The following is a 17,317-nucleotide window of genomic DNA, read 5'->3' as shown; positions in this document are numbered from 1 at the left end:
GTGTTAGTCATTGCTAAAAAGAAATGGGCTATTGGCCATGCAAAGACATGGAGAAACCTTAAATGCATATTACTAAGTGAAAGAAATCAACCTGAAAAGGCTACGTACTATATGATTACAACTATATGACATTCTAAAAAGGGCAAAGCTCTGGAGACAGTAAAAAGGTCAGTGGTTGCCAGGGATTAGGTGTGAGGGAGGGATGAATAAGCAGAGCACAGAGGATTTTTTAGTGTAAAACTATTCTGTGTGATACTTAATGGTGATACATGTTGCTATACATTTATTAAAACCCAAGAGTGAACCCTAATGTAAACTGTGGACTTTGGGTGATAATGAGGTGCCATTGCAGGTTCATCAGTTGGCAATTATGAATAATGCTTCCATAAACATCTGTGTGCAGGTTTTTTTGTGAACATGTTTTTAACTCCTTTGGATAGATACCAAGGAGCATGGTTGCCGAATGGTATTCATGTTTTTTTTCTGGTCTTTGTGCTCAGACCAGAAATTTAAATATATATATATATATATATATATATTTCTTATGTCTAGGACTGTGAGCACCTAGAAGTTAAAGAATGTATCTCTATTTTTATAAGCTGGTATGTAAGATTAAAAGTCTAGTACTTTTTTTTTTTTTTTTGGTGAGCAAATTCCAAGTTTTATTTCACATATATTGAAAAGCAGACATTTCAGATCTGATGTTCAGAATATCCAATCTATAAGATTCAATGCTATCTTCATATCCTCAGATAGAATGTCATTGTTCATGTGACGTGACAGTCCAGACAATAGCTGGGATTGAAACCGAATGCACCCCTTTCTTTTTCTTTTCATTAAAAATATTAGCAAATAATAATTTAATCAAAATTTAATTATATTTTGTATGTATGAATTTTAAATTTAAATGGGAAAAAAAGTATAGAAAAAAAAGCCCACCATCCCTCAGCAGTTCTTAACAAAAGTAATGTGGGTGTCAGTTATTACAGTCTAGTACATATTTTGATTGTATTGAAGAATCACTATTCATTTTTCGCATAATTTCTCTTAGTTTCACCTTGATCATCTGTTTATTATAGAATGGAATACACTATCTCAAATACCCATTTTAGTCTTACAATTGTTGATAAGAAAAAAGGCTCAAGTTAGACTAAGATGGGAAGGACTTGAGCTCCAGATTGCCAGAGTAGCAACAAGAGGCACCAAATTCAGCTATTTATTTGTCTTTGGCTTCTCTTCTGGATCATTTCCATAAAGCTGAAACATTAAATCTTAGAAGTGATCTTAAAAGTCATTTTAACACATTACTTCTGTGTCAATATGGAAATCCCTCCAATAATACCTCTAGCAGATAATTTTCCATTATTTTTAATCATTTTCAACGATGAGGAGCTTGATGTTTTCTGAGACAATATAGTTTTACTGAGTAGTATTTAGGGTTTGAAAGTGGTTCCTTTTACTGGACCAAAATATGCCTGCTTGTTCTGTTCATGAGCAGTGGTGCTGCCCTCTGGAACTGCAGAGAGTAAGTTCACTTAAAGAAATAATCTACCTATTATAAGCTATCTCTCTCTTTGCACCTTTTTCTTTCCCTCCCTAACTCTTTTCATTATTAGGCTACACACTAGTAATGGTGTCTCTTCTTAGCTATTCCTATGGAAAACCTCTAATCTCCTGGAAAAATTAATTTGAAGGGGTTTTTTCCTTCATATTTGTGGCTGGTTTAAGGTCTCATTCGTACTAAATGTTCAGTTTCACATAAATGAATAACTCACTTATAGGGCATGAAAGGTTTTCTCTCTCCTTTTTCTTTTAAAGCTTTTTTCCAGCTTTATTGAGATATATAATGACATATAGTATAGAACATTGTGCACGTTTAAGGTGTACAGAGTGATAATTTGATATACATATTGCAAAATGATTACCACAGTAAGGTCGGTTAGCAAATCCTTCATCTCACATAAATATCATTCTGTTGTGGTGGCAGTGAGAACAATTAAGACTTACTCTCTTAGCTTTCAAGCATATAATACAGTATTAACTATAATTACTATGCTGTACAATAGAAGCCCAGAGCTTATTCATCTTAAAACTGGAAGTTTGTACCCTTTGACCAGCATCTCCCTATTTCCCTCAACCCTCATCCTCTGGCAACCACCAATCTAATTCTGTTTCCATGAGTTCAGCTTTTTTAGATTCCACATATAAGTGATGTCATACAGTATTTGTCTTTCTCTGTCAGACTTGTATACAGTATATATATCACATTTTCTTTATCCGTTCATCTGTCGGTGGACACTTAGGTTGTTTCTGTATCTTGGTTATTATGAATAATACTGCAATGACATGGGAGTACAGATCTCTTTGAGACAGTAGTTTATTTAAGTTCCTTTGGCTAAATAGCTAGAAATGGGATTTCTGATCATATGGTAGTTCTACTTTTAATCTTTTGAAGAACATCCATATTGTTTTTCATAGTAGCTGTACCAATTTACATTGGTACAAGGGGTTCAAGGGGTTCCCTTTTCTCCACATCCTTGCCAGCATTTGTTATCTCTTGTCCTTTTGATAATAGTCATTCTAACAGGCATGAGGTGAAATCTCATTGTGGTTTTGATTTGTATTTCCCTGATGGTTAATAATGTTGACCACCTTTTCATGTACTTCTTGGCCATTTGTATGTCTTGTTTGGAAAAAATATCTGTTCAGATCCTCTGCCCACTTTTTAATTGGATTATTTGGCATTTTTTGTTTTGCTATTGAGTTGTACAAATTCTTTATATATTTTGGATATTAACTCCTTATCAGATATATAGTCTGCAAATATTTTCTCCCATTTCATAGTTTGCCTTTTCATTTTGTTTCTTTTGCTGTGCAGAAGATTTTTAGTTTGATGTAGTCCCATTTGTTGATTTTTGTTGCTTGTGCTTTTGGTGTCATATCCAAAAAAATCATTGCCAAGACCAATGTCAAGGAGCTTTTTTCCCTATGTTTTCTTCTAGAAGTTTTACAGTTTCAGGTATCATGTTTAAGTCCTTAATCCATTTTGAGTTAATTTTTGTGATAGGAGTCCAGTGTAATTCTTCTGCATGTGAATATCCAGTTTACCCAGCACCATTTATTGAAGAGACTATCCTTTTCCCCAATGAGATTTCTGGCTCTTGTCAGATATTAGTCGACTGGGTTTATTTCTGGGCTCTCTATTCTATTCTACTGGTCTGCATGTCTATTTTTGTGCCAGTAATATATTAGTTTGATTACTATAGCTTTGTAACATAGTTGAAATCAGGAAGTGTGATGCCTCCAGCTTTCTCAAGATTGCTTTGCCTATTCAAGATCTTTTGTGGTTCCACATGAGTTTTAGTATGGATGTTTCTATTTTTGTGAAAAGTAGAGTTTTGATTAGAGATTGTGTTGGGTCTATAGATGACTTTGTTGTTTTTAATAAATCTATTTATTTTATTTATTTATTTTTGGCTGCATTGGGTCTTCGTTCCTGCGCACGGGCTTCCTCCAGTTGCAAGGAGCGGGGGCTACTCTTCATTGCGATGCACAGGCTTCTCATTGTGGTGGCTTCTCTTGTTGCGGAGCACAGGCTCTAGGCATGCGGGCCTCAGTAGTTGTGGCATGCAGGCTCAGTAGTTGTGGCTCGTTGGCTCTAGAGCGCAGGCTCAGTAGTTGTGGCACACGGGCTTAGTTGCTCCATGGCATGTGGGATCTTCCCGGACCAGGGCTTGTACCTGTGTCCCCTGCATTGGCAGGTGGATTCTTAACCATTGTGCCACCAGGGAAGCCCTGTAGATGACTTTGGATAGTATGGCCATTTTAACAATATTAACTCTTCCAGTCTATGAACATGGATATCTTTCCATATATTTGTGTCTTCTTCAGTTTCTTTATCAATGTCTTATAGTTTTCAGTTTATATATCTTTCACCTCCTTGATTAAATTTATTCCTAAGTATTTTATTGTTTTTGATGTAGATGGGATTGTTTTATTCTTTTTTTCATATAGTTCATGGTTGGTATATAGAAATGCAACTGATTTTTGTATGTTGATTTCCATCCTGAAACTTTGCTGCATTCATTAGTTGTAAAAGATTTTCTTTTTGGTTACAATTTCAAGTCAAAAATGTCAAGGAATAAAATGACTGTATAAGATGAATTTGTTGGGTGTGTATGTTAGCAACAAGAGGGGTAAACAGTTTGGGCTATATTTATTCCAACCCTACTCCTCACAGTTTAACTCTACAGATGGAGAGTAGAGTGGCGTATGTAGAACAGTATACTGCATATAGCATATAACCAGGAAATATTGGAACAACTGTGTATAACACTTCCTGTGAGTGAATGGGAATACCTCCTCCTGGAAAAGTTATTACAATACTTTGTTTTGCTTTTGTGAGGTTAGTAGATAAGAATAACTACTTCAAGCAGATCTTTAAATATTTTCGTCATATCCAAGTAACAACAGTTCATGATTGAGCCCTTACCCTGTGCAAACTATATACTAGGAAAGCAGTTGGAAATAGTAAGTGGACAATCATACATATGTACAGAATATGTCAAATTCATTCTATTTATATTCTTTGGAGTTCAGCTGTGTAAGAAGCTCTTTATAACCACAATAGTTAATATGGATATTTAGGTATTTTTTTCCCCAGCGAAAAAGATGGTAATGCTACCTCTCTTTTCCCTCTCCCCCTATAGAAATATTCTAAATACCAAATGTTTTTCTAAGAGGGAATGTTCTAGATATTTTAACTGGAGTTAAAGACTTTATTTGGATAAAGTAACTGATGCTGTCATATATTTTTCTAATATTATGAAGTATGAAGTCCTTAATCACATTAATTTATAATTCTCAATATTGTCTGACTGTACAGCTTATTCATAGAAAAGTATAAAAGAAGTTTATATCCTCAGCATCTCAAAATAAACACTGATACCTATTTTCTTCTAGTTTTTTTCTAAGATTTTCTCTTTTCAAAACATTTTTCTTTTCTATTTTAGAAAAAGTAAAAGGAATTACTTTCAAACATTAGAAGTATGTTAAAAGTTATCTCAGAGTATTATGTATGCCATTTTTCATTCACCACTATGTAGATTCCATGAATTTCTCTCCAGAAGTGTTTATCCTGTTTGATATGTATATACTGGGACTCTTTGAGTCTTGGAAAAGAGGGTTCTTAAAATCTTATTGGTGTCATGGTTTAGAACAGTGGTTCTCAAAGTGTGGTCTGTGGATTCCTGGAGGTCTCTGAGACTTTTAGGAGGTCCTTGAGGTAAAAAGTATTGTTGTAATAATTCTAAGATGTTATTTGCCTTCTTCACTCTCTTTCTCTCATGAATGTACAGTGGAATTTTCCAGAGGCTTCATAGGGTGTGTAATATTGCAACAGCCTGAGTAATGAAGCAGCTATGAGAATCCAACATTTTTCTATTAAATAAAACATTAAAGAGATTGGAGGGAAAAAAGCCTTTCTTCTCACTAATTTTTTTTCCTGTATGGAACATATATTTTCCATAAAAATACTTGTGTTAACATACTGAATATTGCTACCTTTTAAATGATTTGATAAATGGTTTAAATTTTCTGTTTTAATTTATAAAACAGTAATATTGATAGATATAACCTCTAAATAAAACCTCTTTAGGGTCCTCAATAATTTTTCAGAGTGTTAAAGGATCCTGATACTGAAAAAATTAAGAAGCACTAGTTTAGAAAAAGATTGATGGGAAAAATCTAGGTGCCCTTCCTTACATCCTTATACTTCAAGTCTCTTTTTAGAATATCATCCTTTCTTTGTTTTTTAGAGATCAAGGGACTTAGAGTTCTATTTCTGTCCCAGATTCTTCTCTGGAGCTAAGAAGCTTGTCAGTCTTCCAAAAATAACAGTTTTTTCCTTTTTAGATTTGATGGTAGAGTGGTGGCAAAGCTCCCTTTCACCCCCCTTTCCTACATCCAAGGACTGTCTCATCGAAATCTGCTGGGGGACGATACCACAGACTGTTCCTTCATCTTCCTGTATATTCTCTGTACCATGTCAATTCGACAGGTAAGTGACAACATCCACTATTTAATATGTATATCCTTCCTTGCTGTCACACCCTAAATTAGTGTCTACTTCTGTAATACTGGAAGTGTCTACCTGTTGCTACTGAGATCTTTCAGTTGCTCGTTTTAGAATTCGAGTATCATCTAAAACTGTTTTAAATGTATGTAGGTCTAGATTACTGATCCTTAGGGATGGGAAGTAGCCATAAAATCAAACATGGTTTCCACATCTCATTTTTAGAGCTCTCAAGTTTCTTCTTTATTGCAACTATCTAAAGGTAGAAAAGTAAAGAGTGGGTTTTGTCTTCCCACTATCATTTCTCCTTTATTATACACCAGTGCCTTTTGGCACTTCAGAAACACAAATAAACAAATAATTTGGTGACTTGAAGTTAGTCACAGTTGAGATAAAGTCTGGCTTGTAGAATTTACATTCAAGCAACATGATGGTCAGACATTCATAGTGAAAAAAAGTGAGAGCTAAGAGATACATATAAGGTTGTGAGAGCCTGGAAGAGAGACATAACATTCAATTAGTGGCAGACGATTCAGGCAGAAAGGTTGAAAGAATGAAGTGGCTTTTGAGATGGGACTTTAAAAAGTAAGAGAGGTTAATTAAAGTCTCTGGCTCCAGAACTCTTCATATTTCAAGGCATTATTCAGTTTTTGAACAACTGCCACTCAGCAGGCATTGTAGTGGGGAGGTTGGCACATGCAATAAGTATGAACATGATTCTTTCAATGATTGTTACATAAATGATTCAGAGTTATTTTTCTTCTTCTTCTTCCTCTGAATATTGTCTGTGGCAGCAGGTTTCTTGATTTGTCTGGCATGTGGGAATCAATAGGAAATGGAATAATAGTTTGAAGCTCATAAAGATCTTCATGATCTTACCACTTAATACTTTCCTTACCTCATCTCTCACCTCATCCAACACTCCAGCCATTCTGACTTGCCTGACAGTTTCCATGTTCCACTTACCCAGACTCACTTTTTGTGAATGCTCTTCCTTCTATCTGGATGTCTCCCACCTTTTTCTGTTGCATATTAAATGCAACCAAGTTTCCAGGCTTCCTGGAATCATTTTCTGACACTTGCTGCATTCTGAAGGGTAGATGTATGACCAGATGCAGAAATCTCAGAAGATTATCACAGTAGTCTAGCAAAAAATCACTATGTTCTAAACTTACAGTGATGGGAGGGTTGAAAAGGAGAGGACAAAGTTGAAAAATATATAGAGGTAAACTAGCAGAACTTAGTGATTGATTTAATGTGAGAAAGGAGAAACTAAGGTAACTTCAACATTATGGCTTTGGTGACCAAATGGAGGATGGGAATAGAAGAAAGAGAAGTAGGTTGGTTAGAAAACATGCTGTTTGAGGTGTTTGTGAGGCACTTAAGTGGGTATGTCCACCAGGAAGTTGTATTCTTGTGTAGCCGAGGTGTATTCTACATCTTTTGACATGCTTTAGCATTTTGGCTGATCTGAGGTGAAAGCCAAGACAGCGACAACATGGATCTCTTTGTTGGTTTAACAGAGGTCATTGATAACTAGAATATTGCTCTTAAATTTGATTATTTAAGTATGAAATATTAAAATTATAGCTAGGGTCAAAATACTAATAAAAAATGATGTATACATGCTACTTTAAGCAACAAAGAACAATTCTATTTTAATTACATGCAGATGTTACTACTTTATTTGTGATGGCTCACAACAGTTTTGTGGTTTTTTTGTGTTTGGGGGTTTGTTTTTTTGGGCCAGCCTCGCGGCTTTGCAGGATCTCAGTTCTCTGACCAAGGATTGAACCCAGGTCATGGCAGTGAAAACCCGGAATCCTAACCACTAGGCCACCAGGGAACTCCCTCACAATAGTTATTTTAGATGCACCATTTGCACTGCTACCTGGACATTGTTACCTAGAAATCACCATCTGAACTGTAGAGGTTTTTTTTTTAGTGAAATAAATGTTAAGAATGATCATTGAGAAAGTTCAGCTCAAGCTGGTCTTTAAACTCCTTTCAGTTATTTCAGAAAGTCTGGTGAGGTGTATGTGTAGCAATTAATTTTATCAGGAATGCCATGGTCATTTACCATGGTGGTCAGCAAACTTCTTCTGTTTGCTGACCACCATGTAAGGGTCTAGATCAGGGGTCCCCACCCCCTGGGCTGCGGACTGGTACGGCATGTTAGGAACTGGGCCGCGCAGCAGGAAGTGAGCTGCGGGCAAGCGAGCGAGTCATCTGCTGCTCCCCATCGCTCACATTACTGCTTGAACCATCTCCCCGCTGCCCGTCCATGGAAAAAATTGTATTCCATGAAACCAGTCCTTGGTACCAAAAAGGTTGGGGACTGCTGATCTAGATGATAAATATTTTTGTTTTTACTTTTCAGACCATACAGTCTCTGTCACAACAACTTAACTCTGCCATTATAGTATGAAAACAGTCCTAGACAATATGTAAATGAATGAATGTGGCTGTGTTCCATCAAAACTTTATTTATAAAAACAGTCAGGGGCTTCCCTGGTGGCGCAGTGGTTAGGAATCTGCCTGCCAATGCAGGGGACACGGGTTTGAGCCCTGGTCCGGGAAGATCCCACATGCCACAGAGCAACTAAGCCCATGTGCCACAACTACTGAGCCTGCGCTCTACAGCCCGCGAGCCACAACTACTGAAGCCCACGTGCCACAACTACTGAAGCCCATACGCCTAGAGCCCATGCTCCGCAACAAGAGAAGCCACCACAGTGAGAAGCCCGCGTGCCACAATGAAGAGTAGCCCCCGCTAGCCGCAACTAGAGAAAACCCGTGCGCAGCAATGAGGACCTAATGCAGCCATTAATTAATTAATTAATTAATTTTTAAAAAACAGACAGTAGACCAGCCATGCTAACTCCTGAGAATACAAAAAAAAGGTGAAAGGTGATGGGTGGGGAGAGAAGGAGTGGCAAAAAAAACCACAAAAATTCAGTGTGTTTGTTTTCAGCCAAGGAAGATATATATTCATACTTTTAATTTCCGCTTGTCCGAGTCTATGCACTGATATTAATAAGAGAAAAGTATATAGAGCTCTAGTATAGGTATTCTGAGATATTAAAAATCTTTGAAAAATCACTAAAATGACCTACTTTTATCATTTTTGTTAGCTGCCAATAGTTTCTTATTCTGTTCCCCGTTGGTTGTTAGTATGTATACTAACAGGAGGATTATGAACTTACATCCAGTCTGAAATACTTTAGCATTTGAAGTGTTACTATGGAATATATGCTTCTTTCTTTGAATTAAAATTCCTTTCTCTTATTCCCTTTCTCTTTCTATGTTTTGTTTTGTTGTTTTATTTGTTTTTTAAGATCTTACATTGCATAATAGTTAACTCTGTAGATGCATGTGAAATGATCCGTCATAAAATATGAGGCTTTCAGATTAGAGACTGTATTATGATTCCCTCAATGAAGCCATTCTTTTTTTAAAATTAATTAATAAATATATATATATTAAAAAAATTTTTTTTGGCTGTGTTGGGTCTTTGTTGCTGCGCATGGGCTTTCTCTAGTTGCACCGAGCGGGGGCTACTGTTCATTGTGGTGCGCAGGCTTCTAGTGATTTCTGAATTTCCTGTATATATCTTAAAGTGTAGTGTGCACCTAAAAGGCAGGTGTGAAACAAACAGTAGATACTACACCCAAATATAAACTTGGAAAATTGGGGTTATACCACTTTTTACTCCCTAAAACAATGTGGGAAAATTCATGTTGCCCCCAACCTCCAGTAGGAATTGTCAACTTCGGGATTTTTACCAATCTAACAGATAAGAATTGCTCTCTCATTGTAGTTTTAATTTGCTTATTTGGATTGAGCATCTCTGTTTGTCTAAGAGCTATTCATGTATTTTTTTCTTTCTTTGGTAGGCGAGACACTGTGTATGCTTTTTGCCTATTTCGCTATTGGGTTGTTGGTCTTTTTCTTAATTTTTAGCTCTTAGATTAGCCCTCTCTATGATCTAAGTTACTAATAATTTTTACAAATTGTCATTCGTGTTTGTTTTACTTAGTATGGTTTTTGCCATGCAAAATTTTGTTTGCTGGAGGTTTTTAGTTGTTTTTTTTTGTTTGTTTTTCTTTTCCTTTTTTGGTTTACTAGTCTTTAACTAAAGTTATAAAGAAATTCATCCTTGTTTTCTTCTAGTACATTTTGGCTTCATTAAGTCATGGTTCGATGCATTTGGAGTTGACACTGGTGTACCTTATTTATTCTTTGCTCTTGTACTTTGCCAACTATTATGTGATTTTTATTAGGGAAAACATGGATTCATTTGAGATCAAAGGTTGCCTATCCCTTGTTTTCAAAGACTGAGGAGCCAGAGGGTCAAAAGAATGCAGTAAGGTTAATGATCATTCTTGAATCTAGTGTGTATTTGAATAGGACGAAGCCCTGTCAGCAGCCTACTATTAATATTTTCTCTGGAGTGCCTGTCTAAATTCCTCTTTGAAATTTGAAAGTCTGTTCAGATCCCAGTGCAAGTGTTTGGCTGGGGACACTCCTCCTTTCTTCACACCTTGTGTAGATAATTAGGGTTTTAGAATGCGCAGGTGTCATAGAGTGGGCTAAGCATTGTGATCTGAACCCCTAGAGTAAAAGAATATGGAGGAGTGGGTCAAAATATATGTGTCATACCTGTAGAGTCTCAAGGTTTAAACTTGTCAGTGTGACTGCCCCTGGTAGCAATTTTCCTGAGGAATCCTCAAGGCAATGCTCTCTTATGTCCAGAAGCTACTTTCTGGTTTCCTATATTCAGTAATACCAGTGCTTTTAATCTTTCTTGTTTATTGTGGTAAAATAGACATAACATAAAATATGCTGCTTTAACCATTTTTAACTGTACAGTTCTGTGACATTAAGTACATTGTACGTTGTCATATGACCATCACCACTATCCATCTCTAGAACTTTTTCATATTCCCAAACCGAAAATCTCTGCCCATTAAACACTAAATCTCCATTACCCTCTCCCCTCAGTCCCTGGCAACAACCATTCTACTTTCTGTCTCTGTGAATTTGATTGTTCATATTTGTGAATTTGACCTCATATAAGTAGAATCATACTTATGTCCTTTTGTAACTGGCATGTTTTAAAGGTTCATCCATGGTGTAGCATGTGTCAGAATTTCTTTCCTTTTTAAGGGTGAATAGACATTCAGTTGTATGTATATACCACATTTTGTTTATTCATCTGTCAAAGGACAATTGGATTGCTTCTGCCTTTTGGCTGTTGTGAGTAATGCTGCTGTGGACACAGGTGTATAAATGTCTGAATTCCTGTTTTCCCTTCTTTTTGCATATATACCCAGAAGTAGAATTGCTGGTCATACTGCAATTCTATGTTTAATTTTTTGAGGAATCAACATACTGTTTTCCACAGCTACTCATCATTTTACCCAGTACTGTTATCTTAAGGCTTCAGTTTGCCACCAGTTTGAGACCATTTTTTTTTTTTTTTTTTTTTTTTTTTTTTTTTTTTTTTTTTTGCGGTACGTGGGCCTCTCACTGCTGTGGCCTCTCCCATTGTGGAGCACAGGCTCCGGATGCGCAGGCTCAGCGGCCATGGCTCACGGGCCCAGCCGCTCCGCGGCATGTGGGATCTCCCGGACCGGGGCACGAACCCGTGTCCCCTGCATCGGCAGGCGGACTCTCAACCACTGCGCCACCAGGGAAGCCCCGAGACCATTTTTAAAAGAATACAAGTAATTTCTCATGCTTTTGTTTCAGTGAGTGAAAACCATAATTTCATTCACTCAGGGTTAATGTTTATTTATGCTGAATGTGTAAAAACAAAATGTATTTTATTCGTTACCTCCAGCAATGGTGGGGTGACCTTGCTTGTTTTAATGGGGAAGTCTTCTTGTAGTAAATTAGAATATAGCATCTATGGGAATGAGAAACATTTCTGTTATTCATGTCCTTAAAGTGTCAACAGTTTTAATTGCTGAAGTGAGTAGATAGTTCTATCACCAGGTTTCTGGAATTTGTTTTAAACACCTTATATTTGCGAAAGATTATGATATTTACATATGTCAGTTAATAACATCTCTACGGTATTAACCAGAATCCACTTCCTTTACTGAGAGTGGTAGTGTGATTAAATCAGCTAGCTCCAGTCCCTTCGTGACAATACCCCAAGGGTAGGAGTGTGCTAACTGGTTTAAAAAAAAGTGTCACCTTAAGAACAACTGCTAAAAGCAAAAAAGAAAACTGCTAACTTTCTATATCATGCCCCCTTATTATGATGGAGGTATAATATTAGGTTGAATTAAGGGTATCTATCTGCTTCAATATTTTTTTCCCCTATGTATAAGAGAACTTACTATCACATTAATAATAATCCCTTGATAGTGTCCTCTGTTCATTTATTCATTCAACAAAATTGAACACATATGTGTATCAGGCTCTGTGCTGGATGCCTAGTATACAGTTATTTAAAAAAAAAAAACTGACATATAATTATGGTCCTTGCCCTCATGGAACTTATGTTTCTTTTGAAATAAAAAGGTTAATTTTCCCCACCTGCAACTTCACTTCTAAAGAAATCATTATCAAATATGAGGGTATAGAAGTACATTTAAAATTATTTCTGTTATACTAATCATTCAGAGTGGAGGCAGATTAAACAAAGATTAAATTTTAAACCTAAACTAAGGCAGTTTTATGACATTACTAATTCACGTAAGTATTTGTGAGTCTGGTTTTTATCTATTATTTTTTTCATGTTCTGGTATGTTAGTGATTATATGATTCACCACTGACTTAAGAGTTTTCAAGGAGGCACTTCCCCGGTGGCGCAGTGGTTAAGAATCCACCTGCCAATTCAGGGGACACGGGTTCGAGCCCTGGTCTGGGGAAATCCCACATGCTGCGGAGCAACTAAACCTGTGTGCCACAAATACTGAGCCTGCGCTCGGAGAAGCCCACGCACCGCAATGAAGACTAACCCCTGCTCTTCGCAACTAAAGAAAGCCCCACACAGCAACAAAGACCCAATGCAGCCAATAAATAAATAAATAATTTTTTTAAATAAATAAATAAAACAAGTTGGAAATTTAGTGACATTCTATCATTTGGTCTTCTTATTGCTTTGTGTAGTGGATTTTTAGAGGGGGGCATGAAGGAGCTATTTTTATTATGAAAGAAATACAGACATTCTCCAGCTTTACTAAGGGGAAGTAACCTACTAATGATTGATTTTTCTTCATAACCTGTTTTTAGATTTCTTTTTAAAGTACAGCATGGTCTATAGTATTGTGAGTGATTGAATGAATGAATGAAGTATTTTATGGCAAATATAATTTAAATGAGTTCTTGAAGTTGTGTCTTCATATTTAAATATTATGTGATATTCTGACAGTGTTATCTCAGAAATATAAACATATCAGTAACAATTATTCTTTTTTTTGAATATTTGAATTTTATTTATTTTTTAATACAGCAGGTTCTTATTATCTATTTTATACATATTAGTGTATATATGTCAATACCAATCTCCCAATTCATCACACCACCACCACCCCCTGCCGCTTTCCCCGCTTGGTGTCCATACGTTTGTCCCCTACATCTCTGTCTCTATTTCTGCCCTGCAGACTGGTTCATCTGTACCATTTTTCTAGGTTCCACATATATGCGTTAATATATGGTATTTGTTTTTCTCTTTCTGACTTACTTCACGCTGTATGACAATCTCTAGATCCATCCACGTCTCTACAAATGACCCAATTTAATTCCTTTTTATGGCTGAGTAATATTCCATTGTGTATATGCACCACATCTTCTTTATCCATTTGTCTGTCAATGGGCATTTAGGTTGCTTCCATGACCTGGCTATTGTAAATAGTGCTGCAGTGAACAGTGGGGTGCATGTGTCTTTTTGAATTATGGTTTCCTCTGGGTATATGCCCAGTAGTGGGATTGCTGGGTCCTATGGTAGTTCTACTTTCAGTTTTTTAAGGAACCTCCATACTGTTTGCGATAGTGACTATATCGATTTACATTCCCACCAACAGTGCAAGAGCGTTCCCTTTTCTCCACACCCTCTCCAGCATTTGTTGTTTGTAGATTTTCTGATGATGCCCATTCTAACTGGTGTGAGGTGATACCTCATTGTAGTTTTGATTTGCATTTCTCTAATAATCAGTGATGTTGAGCAGCTTTTCATGTGATTCTTGGCCATCTGCACGTCTTCTTTGGAGAAATGTCTATTTAGGTCTTTTGCCCATTTTTTGATTGGGTTCTTTGTTTTTTTAATATTGAGCTGCATGAGCTGTTTATATATTTTGGAGATTAATTCTTTGTCTGTTGCTTTGTTTGAAAATATTTTCTCCCATCCTGAGGGTTGTCTTTCCATCTTGTTTGTAGTTTCCTTTGCTGTGCAAAAGCTTTGAAGTTTCATTAGGTCCCATTTGTTTATTTTTGTTTTTATTTCCATTACTCTAGGAGGTGGATCAAAAAAGATCTTGCTGTGATTTATGTCAAAGAGTGTTCTTCCTATATTTTCCTCTGAGAGTTTTATAGTGTCCAGCCTTACATTTAGGTCTCTAATCCATTTTGAGTTTATTTTTGTGTATGGTGTTAGGGAGTGTTCTAATTTCATTCTTTTCCATGTAGCTGTCCAGGTTTCCCAGCACCACTTATTGAAGAGACTGTCTTTCTCCATTGTATATCCTTTGGTTTGTCCTATATGGCCTTTATTATGTTGAGGTAGTTTCCCTCTATGCCCACTTTCTGGAGAATTTTTATCATAAATGGGTGTTGAATTTTGTCGAAAGCTTTTTCTGCATCTATTGAGATGATCACATGGTTTTTATTCTTCAGTTTGTTAATGTGTATCACATTGATTGATTTGCATATATTGAAGAATCCTTGCATCCCTAGGATAAATCCCACTTCATCATGGTGTATGATCCTTTTAATGTGTTGTTGGATTCTGTTTGCTAGTATTTTGTTGAGGATTTTTCATCATGGATTATCATCAGTGATATTGGATTTACCATCAGTGATATTGGTCTGTAATTTTCTTTTTTTGTAGTATCTTTGTCTGGTTTTGGTATCAGGGTGATGGTGGCCTCATAGAATGAGTTTGGGAGTGTTCCTTCCTCCGCAATATTGTGGAAGAGTTTGAGAAAGATAGGTGTTAGCTCTTCTCTAAATGTTTGATAGAATTCATCTGTGAAGCCATCTGGTCCTGGACTTTGTTGGAATATTTTTAATCACAGTTTCAGTTTCATTACTTGTGATTGGTCTGTTCATATTTTCTATTTCTTCCTGGTTCAGTCTCGGAAGGTTATAGCTTTCTAAGAATTTCTCCATTTCTTCCAGGTTGTCCATTTTATTGGCATAGAGTTGCCTGTAGTAGTCTCTCATGATGCTTTGTATTTCTGTGGTGTCCATTGTAACTTCTCCTTTTTCATTTCTAATTTTATTGATTTGAGTCCTCTCCCTCTTTTTCTTGATGAGTCTGGCTAAAGGTTTATCAATTTTGTTTATCTTCTCAAAGAACCATCTTTTAGTTTTAGTGATCTTTGCTATTGTTTTCTTTGTTTCTATTTCATTTATTTCTGCTCTCATCTTTATGAATTCTTTCCTTCTACTAACATTGGGTTTTGTTTGTTCTTCTTTCTCTAGTTCCTTTAGGTGTAAGGTTAGATTGTTTGAGATTTTTCTTGTTTCTTGAGGAAGGCTTGTATTGCTGTAAACTTCCCTCTTAGAACTGCTTTTGCTGCATCCCATAGGTTTTGGATCGTTGTGTTTTCATTGTCATTTGTCTCTAGGTGTTTTCTGATTTCCTCTTTGATTTCCTCAGTGATCTCTTGGTATTTAGTAACATATTGTTTAGCCTCCCTGTGTTTGTGTTTTTTACGTTTTTTCCCTGTAATTGATTTCTAGTCTCATAGTACTGTGGTCAGAAAAGATGCTTCATGTGATTTCAGTTTTCTTAAATTTACTGAGGCTTGATTTGTGACCCAAGTTGTGATCTCTCCTGGAGAAGAACTGTTCCATGTGCCCTTGAGAAGTGTAATCTGCTGTTTCTGGATGGAATGTCTTATAAATATCAATTAAGTCTATCTGGTCTATTGTGTCATTTAAAGCTTGTGTTTCCTTATTAATTTTCTGTCTGGATGATCTGTCCATTGGTGGAAGTGAGGTGTTAAAGTCCCCCACTATTATTGTGTTACTGTCGATTTCCTCTTTTAGAGCTGTTAACAGTTGCCTTATGTATTGAGGTGCTCCTATGTTGGGTGCATATATATTTATAATTGTTATATCTTCTTGGATTGATCCGTTGATCATTATGTTGTGTCCTTCCTTGTCTCTTGTAGCATTCTTTATTTTAAAGTCTATTTTATCTGATATGAGTATTGCTACTCCAGCTTTATTTTGATTTCCATTTGCATGGAATATCTTTTTCCATTCCGTCACTTTCAGTCTGTATGTGTCCCTAGGTCTGAAGTGGGTCTGTTGTAGACAACATATATATGGGTCTTGTTTTTGTATCCATTCAGCGAGCCTGTGTCTTTTGGTTGGAGCATTTAATCCATTCACGTTTAAGGTAATTATTGATATGTATGTTCCTGTTACCATTTTCTTAATTGTTATGGGTTTGTTTTTGTAGGTCCTTTTCCTCTCTTGTGTTTCCCACCTAAAGAAGTTCCTTTAACATTTGTTGTAGGGCTGGTTTCATGTTGCTGAATTCTCTTAGCTTTTTCTTGCCTGTAAAGCTTTTGATTTCTCCATCAAATCTGAATGAGATCCTTGCTGGGTAGAGTAATCTTGGTTGTAGGTTCTTCCCTTTCATCACTTTAAATACATCATGCCACTCCCTTCTGGCTTGTCGAGTTTCTGCTGAGAGATCAGCTGTTAACCTTATGGGAGTTCCCTTGTATGTTATTTGTTGTTTTTCCCTTGTTGCTTTCAGTAATTTTTCTTTGTCTTTAATTTTTGTCAGTATTATTACTATGTCTCAGCGTGTTTCTCCTTGGGTTTATCCTGCCTGGGGCTCTTTGCGCTTCCTGGACTTGGGTGGCTATTTCCTTTCCCATGTTAGGGAAGTTTTCAACTATATCTCTTCAGATATTTTCTCGGGTCCTTTCTCTCTCTCTTCTCCTTCTGGGACCCCTGTAATGTGAATGTTGCATTTAATGTTGTCCCGAAGGTCTCTTAGGCTGTCTTCATTTCTTTCCATTCTTTTTTCTTTATTCTGTTCTGTAGCAG

At 36.4% G+C, this 17,317-nt stretch overlaps 1 protein-coding gene across 3 annotated transcripts in view; it reads left to right on the top strand.

Moving 5' to 3' along the window:
- Positions 1-17,317, top strand: part of TMCO1 (transmembrane and coiled-coil domains 1) — a 52,033-nt gene that overhangs the window by 27,062 nt on the left and 7,654 nt on the right. For all 3 annotated transcript variants that reach the window (XM_032632987.1, XM_032633075.1, XM_032632909.1), the window contains one exon: positions 5,914-6,058. In XM_032632987.1, coding sequence (XP_032488878.1) covers positions 5,914-6,058 — 145 coding nt within the window. The remainder of the gene's footprint in view (positions 1-5,913; positions 6,059-17,317) is intronic.

The sequence above is a fragment of the Phocoena sinus genome, chromosome 1 (genome assembly GCF_008692025.1).
Source record: "Phocoena sinus isolate mPhoSin1 chromosome 1, mPhoSin1.pri, whole genome shotgun sequence".
Taxonomy (NCBI): Eukaryota; Metazoa; Chordata; class Mammalia; order Artiodactyla; family Phocoenidae; genus Phocoena; species Phocoena sinus.
Note: the sequence above shows the minus strand (reverse complement) of the source record. Positions and strands in the feature narration are given on the sequence as shown.